The 21,269-nt window shown below is 36.2% G+C and overlaps 1 protein-coding gene across 2 annotated transcripts in view; it reads right to left on the bottom strand.

Moving 5' to 3' along the window:
• Positions 1 to 21,269, bottom strand: part of AQR (aquarius intron-binding spliceosomal factor) — a 136,459-nt gene that overhangs the window by 16,381 nt on the left and 98,809 nt on the right. For both annotated transcript variants that reach the window (XM_026456343.2, XM_026456344.1), the window contains exons 25-31: positions 18,771 to 18,906; positions 16,783 to 16,992; positions 14,685 to 14,822; positions 8,191 to 8,262; positions 6,935 to 7,122; positions 6,082 to 6,253; positions 2,727 to 2,897 (exon numbers count right to left, since the gene is read on the bottom strand). In XM_026456343.2, the coding sequence (XP_026312128.1) occupies positions 2,727 to 2,897; positions 6,082 to 6,253; positions 6,935 to 7,122; positions 8,191 to 8,262; positions 14,685 to 14,822; positions 16,783 to 16,992; positions 18,771 to 18,906 (1,087 nt within the window). The remainder of the gene's footprint in view (positions 1 to 2,726; positions 2,898 to 6,081; positions 6,254 to 6,934; positions 7,123 to 8,190; positions 8,263 to 14,684; positions 14,823 to 16,782; positions 16,993 to 18,770; positions 18,907 to 21,269) is intronic.

The raw sequence follows: 21,269 nt of genomic DNA, 5'->3' as shown, positions 1-21,269 counted from the left end.
ATCTTCATTGTACTTTCCGTTCAATTTGAAAATATATGTACATGGGAGGCCAAGGTGGGCAGATAGCTTGAGCCCAGGAGTTAAAGACCAGCCCGGGCAATGCAGTGAAATCCCATCTCCACAAATTCTACAAAAATTAGCTGGGCATGGTGGCGTGTGCCTGTAGTTCCAGGTACTCAGAAGGTTAAGTTGGGAGGATTGCTTGAGCCCAGGAGGTGGAGGTTGCAGTGAGTTGAGATCATGACACTACACTCCAGCCCGGGTAACAGAGTAAGACCCTGTGTGTGTGTTTTGTTTTTGTTTTTGTTTTTTTTTTAAAAAAAAAAGAAAAGAAAAGAAATAGTGTATGTACAAATAGGGAAGTTCAGAAAGGTTTCAGTCACTAATACTGGCAACTTAGGCATTTATCTTTTCATCAATTCAACAAAAAGTTTATTGCTTACCCTGCAGAAACGGTAATTTATAGTCTATCTTTAGGAAGTTTACAAAACACTTTTTAAGTCAACTACATGGAGGTATAGTTTCTACACAGTAAAATGTGTTCAAGTGCACAATTGGATGAATTTTGACAATACATTTTCCCATGTGACCACCACCACAATAAAAATGTCCATCACTTCAGGCCTCATTTTGGTCAAATCTGCATCCACCAGTCCCAGGGAACCACTGATTTACTTTCTGTCACTACAGATTATTTTTTGCCAGTTCCAGAATTACATAAAAATAGCATTAAAAGGATATATTATTTTGTGTCCTGTTTCTTTCGATCAGCATGTTTCTGAGATATATTCATGTGTGTGTATACAAGAAATTCATACCTTTTTGAATATTCTCTCACTGAATGAATATACCAATTTATCCATTCACCTGTTCATGAAACTTTGGTCTGTTTCTAGTTTGAAGCTATTTTGCATAAAGCTGCAATAAATATTCATGTACAAATATTTTTGTGGACATGTTTTCATCACTCTTGAATAAATATGTGGAAGTGAAACTGCTGAGCTGTACAGAAATGCATACTTTATAAGAAACTGTCAAACTTTTCCAAAATTGCCATCCCACTTTACACATTCACCAGCAATGTTCCAGTTCTAGAGTTTCAGTTGTTGTACATCCTTGCCAACACTTGTCATAATGTCAATCTTCATTATTTTACACATTCTTTTGGGTAGGTAGTGGTATATCATTGTAGTTTTAATTTGTATTTCCTTGACAACTAATGATGGTAAGCACTTTTTCATGACATACTGGCTAACTGTAGGTCTTCCTATGTGAAGTGTCTGTTCAAGTCATTTGCCCATTTTGTATTGGTCTGCCTTATTTAGTAATAACTTTTATAGGAGTTCATATATATTCTGGATATAAGTCTTTTGTTGTTATGTGTGGCTATTATACCTGGGAATTCTTTTGCCACTCTGACCATGTGGAGAAATGGGCTCCCATACTGACACTGGCAGGGCAGAATAACATCACTGAGCTACCCTGTAACCCAACCTTGGAACCACCCTATTTCCATCTTGTTATGAGAGACAGTAACTTTCCTTATTATTTGAGTCAGATTTTCTGTAAAAGGACTCAAATATTGAGGTCCTTCTATTTCTAAACTTGCAAAATTATTAGTTTCTTAGTTTCACTCTATTCCTTATGAAGTATTCTGCAGTGTCTATTCTTCCCTATATTCCTTTGACTTTGTTTTCATTCCTCTGATTTTATTTTCTTCCAGCTTACATTTCATCTCTTTCTGAGTTCTTACATTTCTCTGCTTTGTAGCTGTTCCTCAAAGATATGGTTACTTCATTAAGTATTTTCCAATTTACAGCAAAATGTATATTTAAAAATTTCATCTTTTCCAGGCCAACATGTTTTCTGGAGCATGTATCCTATCTATGTTTTGCTGTTCTTCATTTTTTCCTATAAATTGAGCTTGTGCTAGTTCCCTTTATACTATTTGTCACTGAATAAGTTTCTTGGATTAGCTACGTGTGAGACGTTAAGATGGGGTGAGCAAGGCTGTTTTCTGAAGGCTGGATGATTTTCATAACAAAAGGCCCTCTTTTCTTCTACTACTGTCCAGATAGTCTATAAAAATAGAGTTTGTCCCCTCTTTCTCTCATTTTCCTGTTATTTTTGCATAATTTCCAAAAAAGGTGAGCTTTTACATATCCATGTTCATAACCAAAGTCCTAATTTTATCATTAGTATTATCTTTATGTTTTTTCTAATGTATTCAGCCCTTCATTAATGAAAGAAGCATCATTTTATTTGATATTATGTATTTTTCATTACATTAAAAAAATACATTTTTTTAAATCCCAAGGTCTGAATACATTTTACAATCTTCCCTTATTCCCAAGACAACCTCCCCTTATACACAATAAAAAGCAGTCTAAATTATATCTCTGCAAAGCAAAACAAACATACTCCTCGTTACAGTACACAAATTATAATGTAATTTTGTTATATATCATTTTATGAACAAAAAGTTTCAGAAACATTTATTTCTGTTACCATCAATAAATATCTTTTATGCAGTAGTTGAGATAGAAAGTCACAGCAAACCAGCAAGACTGTCAGATAGGGTTGTCAGAGAATTATTTATAGTTACCATTATTTCATTTTCTCATCTATCTTAAAAAAAGATAGCAAAGAGACAAAGCAGAACAATATAAACCTTTCCATCTTGCCAAAATGATGAATAAGAGAACTTATTATAATTATAAAAGTACCTTGTTTGGTCTTCCAATCAATGGATTGTTTCCACATCGTCTATTGATGATGTCGCGAATAAGATGCTTTTGGCCATTATACGTTGTTAGAATACTGATTTTGTCAGCAGGATAACCAAGTAAACACATGTACATAAAAAGTGCTACTACGTATTCTGCCTCTCCAAGATTCTGTAATGCAAACACAATCAGATTGTGCATTTATTTGCTTTTGTTTCAATTTTATAGAGAAAATGTCTGATGTAGATAAGCACAATTTGTTCACTTTGCACACTGCAAGAAGTGAAGACTTAGTAACTTGGATAAGTGAACATCTTTCATAAAACTGAGGGATAATCTTATGCTACATTAACACTGATAAATAAAAACTTCTAATTTGCAATACATGGAACAATCCTAAAATAAAACTTACCAACTTAAAGGCTTAATATTTCTAAGACCACAACAATCACAATATAGATTAATAATATTCTGGCCAGGCATGGTAGCTCACATCTGTAATCCCAGCACTTTGGGAGGCCAAGGCAGACAGATCACTTGAGTCCAGGAGTTTGAGACCAGTCTGGACAACATGGAGAAACCCTGTCTCTGCTAAAACATAATTATTAGCTAGGTGTGGTGGTACATGCTTATAGTCTCAGCTACTCTGGAGACTGAGGTGGGGGGATCGCTTGAGTCCAGGAGGCAGAGGTTGCGGCCAGCTGCAATTGCGCCTCTGCAATCCAGCCTGGTGACAAAGTGAGATCTCATCTCAAAAAAAAAAAAAAAAAAATTCTATACAGTGTACCACAACTGTAGTTACACACAGACACAAAACTATAAAGGAACAAAGTAACTAAGAAGCCAATACAGGGCCGGGCGCAGCAGCTCACGCCTGTAATGCCAGCACTTTGGGAGGCCGAGGCGGGCGGATCACGAGGTCAGGAGATCGAGACCATCCTGGCTAACACGGTGAAACCCCGTCTCTACTAAAAATACAAAAAATTAGCTGGGTGCGGTGGCCGGCGCCTGTAGTCCCAGCTCCACGGGACGCTGAGGCAGGAGAATGGCGTGAACCCAGGACGCAGGGCTTGCAGTGAGCCTAGATCGCGCCACTGCACTCCAGCTTGGGCGACAGAGCGAGACTCCGTCTCAAAAAAAAAAAAAAAAGGAAGCCAATACAATACCCAGTTTAACAGCATATACACCTAGCAGTATTATAGTTGACTCAATTTTTACACAATATTTTTCCTTCTTCCTCATATTTCTTAATGTTTTTTGTATGCTTTGTTTCTGTTCTCTGCATGATGGTTGGGATGAGGATGTGACCTCAAATTGGTCAGTCGGTTTACTGTTAAATTACAGACTAGTAAGGAGCTTAAAACTAAGGCTTAGTCAACCTAAAGGTGAGGAATCACACACAAAGCTGTTTGATCCAGTTTAGTAGAGACTAAATCCAAAGTACTGCATGAAAGAAGAAAGTAAAATAAGAATATAAACACAATATTTAAAAAAAAAAAAAAGGAAGCTGGATTTCATGCAAAGGAAACAGATTACTGTAAGACTTCTAGAAATATCATTTATATTCTGGTTCTTTGTGACACACAGCTTGAGTTACAAGCATTTAAGTTTTCTTGTTCTTTAACATTTCCCAATTTGGTACTTTGCCCAAAGGTTAGACATGAAGCATTAACAATAAAACAACATGAACTGTATTGTGACCAAACATTTTAGAACTCGCTCCAAATGAGTCAAGTCCCCTTCCAATTAGTGACTTTTATTCATTTATCCACCTAGTCTTTCCCTCTCAGACACTAATTCTTCGAATGTTATCACTTAAATGCATAATATTCTTATTTTGGGGCATAGTGTTTTCAACTCTTCAGAAATATATTTAATAGTGGCAAATCATCATCTGAAAATATATTTATTTCTTGAATCGCTAAAAACTCATCTAGAGTTAGGCTTAATGAATAAGAAAAACAGGTAACCAATCTGCATAAAAATGCTTCAATCCATAGCACGGTATGACTCAAGCAATGAAACTGACTCAAAGGAGAAATTTCAAAAACTATTAATGTAATGAAAACATCAGTTGATTACTGACAGAATACTTAATTAATTTCTAAGGTGGCTATTAGGAAACATCACTGATTTGAATTAGGTTCTAGTATTTTTAAAGTTATCATTTAAAGGTCACACCTGTTCTCAGGCAGTAAGTACACAAATAGAGTAACTTGACTTAATCTAACCAAATATTTGGAGGGAAAATAAGATCTGCATGAGTTGCATCTATGCATACACATTTAAGCTGATGATCTATGATGCTTTTTCATGAATAACTCAAGATCTCTAATTTATATATAACAACCTATATTGGATATTTTGCTGTAAAGAGAGAGAGAAAAAAGAAAAATTTAAAATAACCCCAAATGCTATCAACCAAAGACTATATTTTGATGTACATGCTGCCAGGTCATTTTGTATAGATTATCTGCATATATTTCTATATATATACATATTGCTGCTCCTTTTTAAAATGAGATGACTATAGATACACTTTGCAATTTTTTTCCACTCAATATAGCATAAACATTCTTCCTGTTAGTAAACACAATGTTATAATTCTTAGTGGCTATCTAGTATTTCTTTTATATGGAATGTAATAATGCAATTAATCCCTACTGACAGGTATTTAGGTTGTTTCTCATTTCCAAAATAATTTGCAGTGATGAGCATTAAGCATACAAGTCTTTGGAAACTTGCCCAATTATTTTTGAGGATAAATTCCTAGAAGTGAGAACACTGCTTTTAATGTATGTTAACAATCTGTCCACCAAATTATTTTCCTACTAGCACTGTATGAGAATAAAGTTTCCCCAAACCTACCCCACCCTTAGCATTGTTAAAGAGGTGAAAATGTGATTCAGTGATTCATACTTGTTATAAAATATGAATTGCATACTCATATTTTCTATTAGTCTTGATTTTTTAAGTAATTTGAGTTCTATAAATATATTCAGAATTCAACTTATTGTTCGTTAAATATGGAAATAAATTTTAAATATTGAAAATAAATTTTTTCTCCAATTAGTATTTTTCTTTATGATTTCTGCTTCTGTAATAAGCTTAGGAAGACCTTCCTCACGGTAACACTATATTCACCAATATTTTCTTCTAGTAGTTTCTAGTTTGTTTACAGTTTTCTTAGTGCATGTATTTTTAGTCAATCTGAAATTGATTTTTCGTATGTTGTGTGTAAGGTGGGGTTCCAACTTTCCTTTTCTCAATGGCCAAATGGTTAAGTATCACTGATTTAGGCATACGTCAGCCAGCAAATGCAAAATAAACTTAAAAGCTTCCCATTTTTTCTTACCTGATAGAAGTAAGGATTAGGTTCAGATTCTCCTACTCCTTGAAAATCTTCAACATTAATGAGCTGGAAGTCATACAGTAAGCCAGCATTTGCTGTACTAAACTCTGGCAAAAGCTGCACATGGGGTAAGTTTCCTAGATTCTTGTATCGCCAGTTGTAGAGGTTGCACAAGCTTTCCAAAGACAAATCCCCCCACAAACAGAAAATATTAGCAGTGTAAAATCCCTTTCAATACACATAAGGAGGTTTCTCTGTTTCTGTGCTTCTTTCAAATTTTCATGTTAGCCATTTTTGCTCATCTTTTAAACAATAATGCTCTTTCAACCTCAGCTTCCCTACTTCACGTAAACAAGGGTCAGAAGACTGAAGGTACTACAAAACTGAGGGTTCTATCACACTCTCTGAGATCAATGCTATCTTTATCCCTTAAATTAAAAAGTCAAGGCAGACTAAAAATTGAGGACATCTGGAGGTAACTATGAGATGGGGCCTGCATCCTTTATGAAGTAAGAATTGGTGTGTTCTCTTGTTCTCTTTTTTTTTTTTTAAGATTTCAAAATTATATTAACTGTATATCTTTTGGGGCATGAAGAAAGGAGAAGGGACAATGAAAAGAAGCCCTTAGATTATACGTTACTTAAATTAATCTTAATGAATGAAATGAAGGAAATAAATTATTTGGTCCATTCATATATCTTGCAGTAGTCGACAAAAGTGCTTTTGGATTTACAGGTAGCCAAGTTCCTGGATAGCCAGGAATGCTAACAGTCTACATAAAAGCTTTTCACAAATACTTGGATCATGGAACAAATGTCCTTAAATGGGAATGATTTTTTTTTCCTGTCTCCTTCACCTTGCTCTGGCTCGTCCTTGAGCATCAAGGTCCACAGTTGGAACTCCAACGCGAACAAAGCGAGTGAAGAGAGACTGCTCCATGTTTGAGTACTTTTGAAAGGCCATGTTCTTAATAACTGGAGGTAACTGGTGATGATCGCCAATCATAATCCATCGTTTTAGTCGGCTAAATCCATCCTGAGGATTCTAGAAATGAAAAGTAAGGAAATGGCAAAATACTCTATTATCCTCTAGTCTCCAATTTATTACCCAAGGGACTCACTATTCATCAAACGACTTCCTTATCTTACAAAATTACCAATCTTTACCAGCTCCACAAGGAGGAGTCTGGGAAATTTATAGAACAATTTGTGAACTAATTATGGACATTATTGCCTTGGGTGACAGTGGGTGAGGGAGAATGGACGTATTTAGAAGGCAAGCATGGAATTACCCTACTTTAATAGGCAGGGTAATCCAAAGAGGTCTGGAAGGATTAGGTCAGCATTAGGTAACGAGTACACAGAAGGAAACAGAAGCCCAAGAAGAGAAATGGAAAGATGTGAAATAAACATGTTTCACAATTAGCTGAGGACCAATTCTGAACCCACCAAAGCAGTAAAAACTACTTTCTTTAATTATCTACACTACTACTTCAATTTCCTACTCTATGTGTCTCCTAGTTCCTTGAAACATATCCTGATAGAATACATTCCAACTTCCAAGTGGCTTCACTTATAAAACAACTTTTGGAACTCAATTTATCTGCATATTAGAGTGGTCTCTATTCTTAAGTTGGGAATTCCACATTTTGTTTTTAATGCTTCAATAGTAAAGAATATTGTACAGTAAAAAACATTCTTAAATAGCACAATTTAGCTCAAAAACTTAGGCATAAAGAAAAACAATGCATTCAGTGAATATGAAAAAATAATTCTACAAACAATTATAACAAAAGAAATGAAGAAACAGCTCATCTTCCCACTAAACTGCACAACAATGTAATTTTCTTGATTAAAATTACTAAATCTTTTTAAAATTACAGAAATAAACTATGAATTTTTAAATAGTACTTATGGAAGCAAAACAACTACTAAATAGAGAGTGAATAGATTCAAGAAAGTTTACAGGCTTAAAATAGAATACCAAACATAATGAAGTTAAGGAAAATACAGAACTATGGCAATTAGCACACCCAAACTGTACAGCTTTCTGATGCTGTCCTCAGCATTCTTAGAACTCTATTTTCTTTGCCTCAGATCTTATATTTCTTACCTGCAGAAGAAGAGGGATAAAAGTTTCTATCTCCAGAATCTGAGCAGCCTCTTCCATCAAAATGTTGTCATACTGAGAAAGAAGAAAGCTTGTCATAAAGACAGCTTAAAAGCCAAACAACTACCATAATAAACATAATCATCCAGAAACCCCCAAATAATTTCAGGTAAAAACAACAACATACAAATTATTCAGACAGATAAAAATAACAACATACACGTTATTCAAACAGAAACTTCATGGTCTTATTTATCACTATGCCTCTGCATTTCCAATTCAAGTATTTGACTTCAGGAAAGCCCCCTAAATACACAAGTTTACATTGAAGAGATCTTGTATATCATTTCTTGAATTGCAATGCCAATTTGGTTCTTTTCAATTAAGTTATTTACTTTACATCAGAAAGAATCAATTTATAATTATATATGAGGTCGTTCCCTTTGGTACTCTTACTCTAGGGAGTATTTTGGGATAATTTTTTTCCTATATGAATCCTACCCATCACAACAATCCACTTCAGTCCAACCCTTGGGCATTTAATCCATCACCATAGCATGTCAATTTTACCTTCGAAACTCTTGAGTCTATTCATTTTTCTTTATTTCCACCAGCACTACCACTCTAAAAATCCAAACTACCACTATGACTATGGATAGCAAACTCCTTACTAGTTCCTCCTCTTCCTGTCTTGACTCCTCCAAGGCACTTTCGCAACACCTTATTTCAAATCCTTCACACTACTGTTTTAGGGGAAAAAAATCTCTTAACATTGCCAGCAAGGATGTATTTACCAAGAACTGATATTCAATCTAGTCCCTGACTTCCTTTTGTACTTTATCTTTCTCCTTACTCACTAAGCTTCAACCACAACAGCCTATTTCAGTTTGTCTGAAATGGCAAAACCTTTCCTGCCTCAGGCCCTTTGCACATGCTATTCTCTTCACTTTTAGTCTAGTTGGTTCTTTCTCATCCTTAAAATATCAGCTCAAAAGCCACTTTATCTAGGCCTTCTCTGACCTCCCAATCTAAAACTGATCTCGAAGTACCAAAGTAATGTTCTTTTGTCTTTCAGATCTTCACATTCGTAATTCTATCTGTATATTTACTTGTTTAATGTCTGTAGCTTTTCCCTAGCCCAGTTCCCAGTAACGTTAGGTATTACACATCTGTAAAAGAATGAAAACTCAAGTCTTTCTCAAACATGAGAAAATTTCATTCTTTCTTTGACAATTACTACTCTTCTATCTGTCCAATTCTCATTTAGATCTATTCTCAACATGTGTCATCTTTCCTCTTCACTTCTAATTCTGATCACTACTTAGTATGACATCTTCTTGTTTTAGTACAATACCTTCTTCTTGAATCTAAGTATACATTAGAGTTCTGTTGCTTTGTTTTTAAAGATTGCTCCCATTATTTTATTTTCCAGAGAGGTGGGAGACGGGGAGAGCATATTTACTCTGAATGTTTAATTCTCCTGTTTTAAAGTTACGGTTCAATTCTGGACTGCTATTGAAACTACTTGAAGGTGTAGGCATGTGGATGGTCTCTTCTCTAGCTCTATAATAGTGCCAGATTTCCCTCTTAAAATGATTAGGTCATTTTTGTGGGAGCTCAACAGAAGGAGGAATTCAAACACCCACATTTTCTAAGAAGTCCCTGTATAGATTCTCAGGATAACAGGTATAATATGCAAAATAGAGTGGGGGCAACTCAAAAGGAGATAGCTTAAAAAGACTGCTTTCTGAAAATCAATTCTGAAAATATAATGCAATTTTACTTATAAAAAATAGTTATAGATTTTGCTTTTTAAAAGGGAGATTTTAATTCCAAAGCAAAATTATCACCACTTTAGTTACTTGTTCCATGTATTTATTAGTCAGATCATTCATTCAACTCTTACTAATCTCCACTAACATATTACATGTTGGGTTGGCACCTGATGCTCCAGGCCAGGGACCAGGCTAGGAGCTGGTCTTTGTGACCTTTCAAAGGATTCCTAAATTCTACAGCCACCGTTACCACAGTTCTATGGTTCTTTAGTGGATTATAGCTGCTAGGATAGGGTCAGGGTGGTGTAAGAGTAAGGGCACAATAGACTTTAAATTCTTAGAAAACCACCTTTTAATACTAGCTCTGTAACTGATTACCTGTGACTCTAAGGTAATATCTCTCTTGAGTCACCCTTTCTCAACCATAAAATGGAGGTATCTTGGTTGGGTGTGGTGGCTCACAGTTGTAATCCCAGAACTCTGGGAGGCCAAGGCAAGTGGATCCCTTGAGCTCAGAAGTTCGAGACCAGCCTGGTCAACATGGTGAAACCCCGTATCTACTGAAAATACAGTAAGTTGGCTGAGCGTGGTGGCACATGCCTGTAATCCCAGCTACTTGGGAGGCTGAGGCACTAGAAGTGCTCGAACACAAGAGGCAGAGGTTGCAGTGAGCCGAGATCACGCCACTGCGCTCCAGCCTGGGCAAAAGAATGAGACTCTGTCTCAAAAAAAATAAAAGGAGAGAGCTCATATAAATATCTAGTTGTGAAGAAGAGAAATAAATCATTGTAAGCATAGAACTTCATGCACTGTAAACACAGAACTTGGTACATAGCTTACGCTCAACAAATGATGCTTACTATCATTGTTTGTTTTTGTTATCATTCTGATAAATTTCCTTCTACAATTTCTAGAACTCAAAATGGGTTTAAGATGATCAACATTGAATCAACAATCCCTGAAAACAGACAAGCAAATTAGAACTAATATTTAACTTCGTGTTTGTAAAAAATTGGGGCTGGGCATGGTGGCTCACGCCTGTAATCCCAGCATTTTGGGAGGCTGAGGCAGGTGGATCACTTGAGGTCAGGAGTTCGAAATCAGCCTGGCCAACATGGCGAAATCCTGTCTCTACTAAAAATACAAAAATTGGCCTGGTGGCGGACGCCTGTAATTCCAGCTACTTGGGAGGCTGAGGCAGAAGAATCGCTTGAATTCGGGAGGTGGAGCTTGCAGTGAGCCATTGCACTCTAGCCTGGTCAACAGAGCAAGGCTCCCTCTCAAAAAAAAAAAAAAGAAAAAGAAAAAAGGCTTCAACAAAATACAAATTGAAACAAGTGACAGACTTCTGTTACAAGGTGATGAACTGAACACATAATGATTACCACTATCTCTGGAAACCCCCTAAAACAACACTTCACATCATATAGTGACATTGTATCCCAAAGAGTTAAAGAAACCAGCAACTAAGAGAAATTCCTGAGTTTAGGGGATAAGAAAAGAAACACCTTGCTGCAAAGCTGAAACTTCCTATGCTTCTAAGATAGTAAAACTGGCTGAAACTGGCTGGAACCAATATAGCCAACTAGAGTTAGCACAGAATGAGCTTGCTTACATCACAACCCAAATTGCTACCATGTTTCATATTAACTCCTCCAGAACCTACACAGGCAATCCAAGAGGTAGCACGAAGAGAGAACTGTGCATGCTTGAAGACTTTCCAGACCCCCTTCCTTCCACCAATCACTTACTAATCCCAGAATCCACCCTATATACCTTTTCTAATAAAATTACTGCCTTCAAGTCAGCATGGGGACATAGATTTGAGCTTCACTATGTTCTTCTCATGAGTCAACTTGCAATAAGAAGCTTTTTTTCCCCTCAAAAACCTGGTGTTAAGAGTATTGGCTTCTAGTGCACCGATCAGCAAGCCCCTTTTGCTTGGTAACAATAGGAATGGTTTAAAGAGGCAATTAGACTTCCCCACTTCAAGGAACCAAATGAATGTCCCTCCTCTCTCACCCCCAATAGATGACAGATTGAGTGTCTGGAGAGGATCTTGGAACTTGGAGAAAGCAGGCAGAGTTAAGAGTGTGGGATCAGATATGAGCACCATACAGAAAGTGGGAATTAGGTCAAAAGTCTGTGTACATAACAGAATGTGGAGAAGTCTGGCTCTCTTTCTCCATCCATCTCCCACAACCCAGGGATCCAGGAAAGTAAGAGTCCTCCTTCTCCCTTTGTATCCCTAAGACATACCACTGAAATTTCAGAACTCTAGGGACAAAGAAAAGATTGTAGGGCTTCCTGACAGAACAAAAATGTGAAACAAAATACATTTAAAATCATGGCTTTGGGCTTCTGAATAGCTACACTGGAAGACAGAGAAAATGGAACAATTCTTCAAAATTCTGAAGGAAAAGTATTTCCAATCTAGAAATCTATACCTAGCCATAATATTCAAATGTGAGAGTAGATTTAAAACAGTTTTTGGACATGGAAAGTCTTAAAAATATGGCCTCCTATGTATCCTTTCACATGAAAGATACTGGAGGATGTATTCTACTAAAAGACAGAAGAGAAAGACACAGAATGCCCAAAACAGAATCTGACATATGAGAAAGGCAAAGGCTTAGAATGGATGCAATGTGAACTGTAATAGGTCAGGAGTATCTAGGAGAGAGATCTCCAAAAACATGTATGTCGTGTGTCTAAATGTACTAAGAAAATATTTAAAAACTAAACACAGTTTTGGGTTGAATTGGTGGTAAAAACAGAAAACTAAACAAACAAAAAAGACAAAAATCATTAATTCCAGAAAGAAAAAAAAATGTGCATGAAAGGAAAACTAATCATGGTATATTCCCCTGCTTGGATGTGAAAGTGTTCATGTGTTAATAATGATGTAAACACCCAAAAGTGAGCAAACCAAAGTTATGACATAACTATATTGGAAGCATTAAGGAAGGAAAGGTACATGAACACGTGCATGAATGTGCATCTGTTTGTCCTTTGGGTCAGCACAGAATCCAAAGACAATGCCTAAAATGGAAATTTACCATTCTTGACTGATATAGATGAAAAGGATAAAATACAGAGTTGAAGAAATGGATAAATGAGATGGATGAGCGGAGTGGGGGACTGCCTCTTTTTGTTAAGTAGACCTACAAGGTTTTTAAAACTCTTAAGTGTGATAAAAATAAAACTTTGAAATCAAAACTATAGAAAACATATTAGCACTCATGCTAACTATCCTTTGACATGTAGCATGATTTCAATGTAGAAAATGACTACTGAAAATTTGATAAGTAGTACTTTTTTAGAACACATGCAAAAGCTCCATGAAAGCAAAAAAATGTTAACTATGGTTGCATTATTTTCCCTTGTTATTAAGCTATGATTTAATATCAAAGTATATGTTATATATCAGCTCCAAGAACAAAATATTTAGGTTAAAAATTCTCACTAATAATTTGCAGAAAGGTAAGTTCACATCACTAGGGTATGTTCACACTACCTTTTAATAAATTGTTGTATTTATCCCACCTTGCAGCTGAGGAACCTTGCATCCAAGATAACAATTTCATCACCTTGAATTTATTTATCTTTCAGTGAGCTCACAACATTTTAAAATTGTCAGTTACTTTAATCAGCAAATGAATTACTAATTTTTAATTCAAGCCCATATACAGAACTCTGTTTTAAACAACAGATAAACCAGTTGCAGGAAAGTTAAATGACTGTATTAAAATCTAAGTTCTGATCAGTATCACTAGCAAAGTCAAAAAATTTGCAAATTCAAATTTACTGCTCAATCATTACATTCTACTTCAAATGAGTCACAGATTAATGGGCTATCATGTCCTCCTCCTGTTTTTCATTAATATCTTATTTTGCAGTCTAAATAAGAGTATTCCATATCTTCATATGAAAGGCTTTTCATTTGCTAAGTACACAAATAACTGGAATGGTTGTATGTTTAATATGTGAATAATCTAAGCATACAGATGTTTAGTAGATGAAAACCACTTTGGTTTTTGTTTGTTTGTTTTTGTTTTGAGATGGATTCTCATTCTGTTATCCAGGCTGGAGTGCAGGGGCGTAATCTTGGCTCACTGCAACTTCTGCCTCCTGGGTTCAAGCGATTCTCTTGCCTCAGCCTCCTGAGGATTACAGGCACATACCACCATGCTTGGCTAAATTTTTGTATTTTTAATAGAGACAGGGTTTCACCATTCTGGCCAGGCTGGTCTCAAACTCCTGACCTCAAGTGATCTGCCTACCTTGGCCTCCCAAAGTGCTGGGATTACAGGTGTGAGCCACCACACCTGCCTGAAAACCATTTTGAAATGTTCTTTTTATAGCTTTTATTTCTGTTTGGAGATATTTTTATTGTTACTATTTTTGTAATTAGGTGAATTTTAGGTTTTTTCATAAGCTTTATTTGGAGATTTTTAAATAAGTGATACTCAGTAAAAATAAAACCTTAACAAGTATGAGAATTTGGTCAGACAACCATATCATTATAATGTTACCTACTGGACAAATTACTAATAACTAGATTTAGAAAAATTAGATTCAGAGTTCACTAATCATGTAAACATGGGATATTATCATCCACTTGTAAAAGAAACATTTTAAGGTAATTATAAATATGAACTTCAATAAGAAGTGAGCCAATCTCTGATAATCTTTTAACAAAAAAAAAAAGTAAGTCTTTACCTTGAAACCTAACTTGACCAAGTCATGTCGTTTTAAGGCAGCATGAGTACAGGTCATAGCAATAATTTTGGCTTCTTTCACTAAAAGGTATTTAGATCTGTCCAGTCCACTTCGAAGCAATTCAGAGGCTCTGAATTCCTATGGAAATGAGGAGCAATGAAAGATAATTTTAGGAAAATGGAGTTTTGCACATAACTATACAATCCAGACTTAATTCCTGAGAAATTAACATACATATATTATAAACTAAGCCTAATGAATTATAATTCTGTTCATTATGATTTGGGTACTAACTGAGTTCAAATAGTAGCTGAAATAAAAGTTATAATTCAAACTTTTTTGTATGTAAGGTAAAATATGTACAACATAAACAAGAATACTGAATAAAATTCAATGATCCTTGTACCTGTATCACTCAACGTCCCTCCAGGAAAATAGAAATGATTTCAAGTACTCATATCAAAGGAAATTTTAGCAAGAAACTGGTTATACAAGTGATAGAGGAACTATAAAGGTAATGTAACTTAGAAATTACAGACAGCAGCAGTCACCATGATCTCTAGACTAGAAAGAATAAAGGTAGGAAGTGGTATTATCAGAGCCCAGGGACTGTAGTCACACAAAAAAGCTGGAACCCCAAGTTTTTCCAGGAGAAACTGGAGTCTTGAAAGAGGTGGAACCCAAGGTAGAGGGAACTGATGAAGAAATACCTTGGCACTCTCTCATTGGCTATACTAAGCAAGAAGTCAGCTGACATAGGAAGCTGGGAAATTAAACCTGCAAGGGTAAATCAGAACATCAACCATGGCAGAGGATCCCCAACAGAGCAGAAAAGGGTATGGACAGTAGATGGATATGACAGGCAAACAAGTCAAACCAGAGTACCCAGTGTCAGGTTTCATAAAATCTGAGCCTTACCAATACTTCCTTCAAACCTTTTTTTTAACATTTCTGTTTTGTTTTTTAAATAATTAAAATATTACAAATATAGGTGAGGTACCCTGTATAACCTTCTGCCTACTCCCTCCCAAGGCAGCTATTATTATGAATTGAGTATGTTTTTATCCTTTCACTTTGTGTTTATCTAACCATAATACATTTATTATTCTGTACTTACCATCCATCCATCTAACCATATACATTTCAATATTTACTGAACGTATACTACATGCCTGATACAGTTCTAGGAAGCAGGTATATAATCACATCTAAAAGACACAAAGACAAGAAACAATGTCCCTGATTTTTCTACCTTTCTACCTGAAAATTTGATGCTAAATTTTCTTGCTGAGGAATCTGAGCCTGAATGGGATCCCTTTACAGGACTGCTGTAGTTTTTCAATGATGTTTGCTATCTATTTTTGCAATGATGATTCCGCAGTGATGTGGCAAAAACTAGGAGACATATCCAGGGGGTGCTGGGTTCCAGACATATTCTCTGTTCCCATTGTGTAGCTATGACTCATTTTACTTTAATAATCAGAATCAATCATCCTGGTTACTACAGCAACCCCACTATTTTACTGATCAAGAGGCATACAGGACTTAGAATGGCCACATGGCAGTCTCAAATTCCAATTCAAAGAAGCATTATTGAATTTCTTGATGGAAGCATTCCTTTCTCAAAAATACTAAGAAAGCCAGAATGAAGATCCAATTTATATCTTACTTAAAATTAACAATCTAATTTCTAAGATTTGAATATTTCAGGCCGGGTGTGGTGGCTCACACCTGTAATCCCAGCACTTTGGGAGGCAGAGGCAAGCAGATAACTTGAGGTCAGGAGTTCAAGACCAGCCTGGCCAACATGGTGAAACCCTGTCTCTACTAAAAACACAAAAATTAGCTGGGCAAGGTGGTGTACACCTGTAATCCCAGCTGCTTGGGAGGCTGAGGCAGAAGAATCACCTGAACCTGGGAGGTGGAGGTTGCAGTGAGTCAAGCTCGTGCCACTGCACTCCAGCCTGGGCAACAGGGCAAGATTCCGTCTCAAAAAAAAAAAAAAAAAAAAAAAAAAATTTTTTAAATTTTTCACACTTAAAAAAAAAAAAAAGTAAATTAAAAACCATTATAGTTCAAAGAACTTGAGAATCCTTACCTCAAGCTGAGTAAAGATTTTCTTAATATGCCTGAAACATCCTTCAGCAATTTCCATGTCTTCTTCATAAGATCTTCCTTTAAAAATGGGTTGAGGAGCATTTGCAAAGTATTCATGGAAAGGGAAGAAAGTGGAGACTTCTGTAACATCTGGCAACGTACTACCTTTATTTTTCACTTTGCTGATATACTCTTCCCAACGAGACATTACCTGTAGAAAAAGGGACCTGAGGTTAACTGCCACCTAATTACGATGTTTTAAAGCATAAAATAAATAAACCTTATAAAAACAAGATCTGCTATGTGAAAAAGAAAAAAAAGAAATTCAATCTTTGATCCAATGTAAGTATTCTTCATTCCTGTAACTGACAGATTGCTCTTCTGTTATAAAAGTAACCTTGTCTTTGGAGAAAAAAAGGCTATTTAATAACAAATTTCTACAAACTGGAAAGAGCCTCAACGTCATCTTATGGAACTCTAACTCAGACAGTTCAGATTCTCCACGTAACTCGAGCTAGTTTATTACTAATGCTTAAAAGAAATATAAAGGAATGAAAGCTCTCTGGGCAAAGAAATTTCACATTTTTTTCATCTCTGTTTCTCTCCATATATGGTAAGTTCAGTTTTAGCAGCTTTTTAATCAATTTGGCACCTGTCAACCCTTCTCCCAGATTTTTAGAACATTTATAAAGAACATGTGGTTAAGCTGAGTGTATATTTGAAAGCTTATGACTTTTGTGATTATAGTTCAATTACTTTGTATAATGTTAGCTATGCCTCTAACAGCCATTTACTATTTAACCTCAATTTCTGTAACTCTCCCAGGTTTTTCTGTTATAATCTCAGTATTTCACAAAAGTGTAGTCCTTAGGCAAAATATCTGAGGAGCTAAATAAAAATGTAGATTCCTGGATTCTACCTCTATTGAATGAGAAGCTATAGGAACAAGGGCTAGGGAATTTAACTTTCCCGATATGATTCTTAAATGTTGAAAATTGCCTATTTACACTGTGAAGCCTCAAGTTCATTTTTCCCAAATTTATTACATAAATCTTCATAATTTATAGGTTATTTTCCCCACTTTTAAACATTGTTTTCACTGAAAGCCAAGTAATTTTCTGTGTCAAAAAAGAATTTAAGCATGATCTTTACTCCTTTATGCAAATCCTAAACAGTCTTGAATCTAAAATGAAGACTATATTATGTATTTTCCCTGCTTCACGAGAAACAATGAAAGTTACTCATTTTGAATGGACTTAACTGCTTTGTGATATCCACTTACAATAAGCTTACAATATTATAATTTATATCTAAAATATATCATTGGCATTAGAACAAAGAGAACAAATAGTTATACAAAAATCTTCATTATCCAATTATGTCCTAGTCCATTTAAAATTATTAGTAATCCAACTAACTATTAAAGTTTAGTTTTATTCACTTTATTTGGCTATTTCTCATTGGTTTGCATACTTCCAAAATTAACCCTAACAAAAGTAAAAATACACCTTTCTATTGAAGTCAGAAGCCTTTAACTTCAAGACCCACTGTGCAATTAGTTGTAATATATAATTTATTTCTGGAAATTTGAAAGAAGAATAAGTTTTCCTTCATTAGTTGATTAATGTATACAATAAAAGTTAACTATACTTTGTTGCCACTGGGTAGCTGGAATATTTATTTAGTTGTATTTCTACAGTAAAAAAAGAAAAAAGAGTAACCAGAACTTTGTCAACAGAAAGAAAAAAATGTAAAAATTAGCAACACTGGTCTTTCACAGAATGAGTCATCAAGCAAAGTTATTTAGCAAAGAAAATTGAAGATAATACAAAATACACTTAACATTCATAAATATAGCTTTTGCAATACCATATATTCTAATCTACTCAAAAAAATAAGCTTTCATGAAGGATCACAAGAACTCATTCCAGCTTCCAATTGGGGTTCACATTATGATGAAGTATGATTCAAAAAACCTTAATATCTTACCTGGTATAAGAAGAAATAGCCTGCAGTTTCACAGGTATATGAGGCATCTCCTGGAACCCCTAGACTCTTTTGCAATCGTTTGACTTCTTCTAAAAGTTCTATTCTTCGAGCCAGAACATAATTAACTCTTCCATACCTAGACATTTCAATTAGGCAAAATGGCAAAACTGTAATAAAGAGACTTTGAAGGAAACAAGCAGCAAAATTCAAGAAAATCATAATAGCAAAAAAGGGGAGAAAAAACTAGAAGCTATGGCTTCTATTTAACTACTGATGGTAGTTCTTGGGTTACTTTATTCTAAAAGCTACTTAAGAGTAGGCCGGGCACGGTGGCTCACGTCTGTAATCCCAGCACTTTGGGAGGCCGAGGCGGGCGGATCATGAGGTCAGGAGATCGAGACCATTGTGGGTAACATGGTGAAACCCTGTCTCTACTAAAAATACAAAAAAATTAGCTGGGTGTGGTGGCACACGCCTGTAGTCCCAGCTACTTGGGAGGCTGAGACAGAAGAATGGCATGATCCAGGGAGGGAGAGCTTGCAGTGAGCCGAGACGGCACCGCTGCACTCCATCCTGGGCGACAGAGCAAGACGCTGTCTCAAAAAAAAAAAAAAAAAACTACTTAGAGTATACTCTATGGACCAGCACTGATCTGCAAGGGTGTTTCTGGTCTAGGAGGAGGTAAAACCAACCACATCACTAAATACACCATTTAGTTCAGCTCTCAATCTTTCTTCTCACAATAAGACACTTTCACAAAGAAGAAAGCAGGACAGTGCATTGTGGTGCTAATTTACTTCATCACAGACCAATAACATAGAAGTTCACAAACTGGCCGGGCGCGGTGGCTCAAGCCTGTAATCCCAGCACTTTGGGAGGCCGAGACGGGCGGATCATGAGGTCAGGAGATCGAGACCATCCTGGCTAACACGGTGAAACCCCGTCTCTACTAAAAAATACAAAAAACTAGCCGGGCGATTTGGCAGGCGCCTGTAGTCCCAGCTACTCGGGTGGCTGAGGCAGGAGAATGGCGTAAACCCAGGAGGTGGAGCTTGCAGTGAGCTGAGATCCGGCCACTGCACTCCAGCCTGGGCACGAGACTCCATCTCAAAAGAAAAAAAAAAAAAAAAAAAGAAGTTCACAAACTGGCTGCTTCAAACAGCACTGTTTTACACTATATAAAAGTAGATTAGATCTAAAGGCTTTGAAAAGTAATTTTAAATGTATTTGATTATCTCTGTCATCTACATATCCCAATACATAGCTTGGCACCCAAACCTAGCAGGTTCATAATGTTTGCTGAATGAGTAAGAAAACTGAAGTTTGGAGAGTACCTCATCCAAAAACACACAGTTAGGGAAGAAAGTAGTGGAACCAGAATTAGATCCCAAATTCTATACACATTCTTTTCCCAACAACAAAGGGTCTCCTATAACCCTTTAATGCTTAAAATAAGACTAAACTAATTTAATCAGTCACTATTGTTCCCATGTTTAAAGACTCAACAAAAGTAGTCATGTTCCTAGCTGTATGTAGTTCAGAGATTCACATTTGAGGTAGCAAGGGATGATTAAGAATTAAAAAAAGAGTTCTAAAACATGACCTATGTTTTAACGAATTTTTCAACTTGGAAGGATATAAACATTATGGCAGATAACTTTTTTCTGCTTGCTTATGTGTAGTTTAAACTTTTATCTACAATGAACACTTTGTAAATGACAAAAAAAATCAGGAATGCTTATAGACTCTGTTAATAAAATGCCAAAATTCTTGTGAAGTAATGTTAAACTTAAAAAGCAATAGACAGACCGGGCACGGTGGCTCACACCTGTAATCCCAGCACTTTGGGAGGCCGAGGCAGGCAGATCACTTGAGGTCAGGAGTTCAAGACTACCCTGGCCAAGATGGCAAAACCCCGTCTCTACTAAAAATACAAAAACTAGCCGGGTGTGGTGGTGGGCACCTGTAATCCCAGCTACTTGGGAGGATGGGGCACAAGAATCCCTTGAACCCAGGAGGCAGAGGTTACAGTGAACTGAGATCACACCACTACACTCCAGCCTGGGTGACAGAGTGAGACCCTGTCTCAAAAAAATAAATAAATAAATAAATAAATAAATAAATACATAAAAGCAATATACAGTACAATTAAACTCTATGTACTGTCTGCTCAATTAGTACATTATTACACTTAAAAGATAAAGACTTAATTATTTTTAAAAAGCAACATAAGGTTGGGCACAGTGGCACACGCCTATCATCCTAGCACTTTGGGAGGCCAAGACGGATGTACTGCCTGAGCTCAGGAGTTCGAGACCAGCCTGGGCAACATAGTGAAAACTCGTCTCTACCAAAATACAAAAAAAATCAGCCGGGCGTGGTGGCGGGTACCTGTAATCCCAGCTACTCAGGAGGCTAAGGCAGAAGAACTGCTTGAACCCAGGAAGCAGAGGTTGCAGTGAGCTGAGATGATGCCACTGCACTGCACTCCAGCCTGGG

The sequence above is a fragment of the Piliocolobus tephrosceles genome, chromosome 6, assembly GCF_002776525.5.
Source record: "Piliocolobus tephrosceles isolate RC106 chromosome 6, ASM277652v3, whole genome shotgun sequence".
Classification (NCBI taxonomy): Eukaryota; Metazoa; Chordata; class Mammalia; order Primates; family Cercopithecidae; genus Piliocolobus; species Piliocolobus tephrosceles.
The sequence above is the reverse complement of the archived record's forward strand: the minus strand, read 5'-3'. Positions and strand labels throughout refer to the sequence as shown.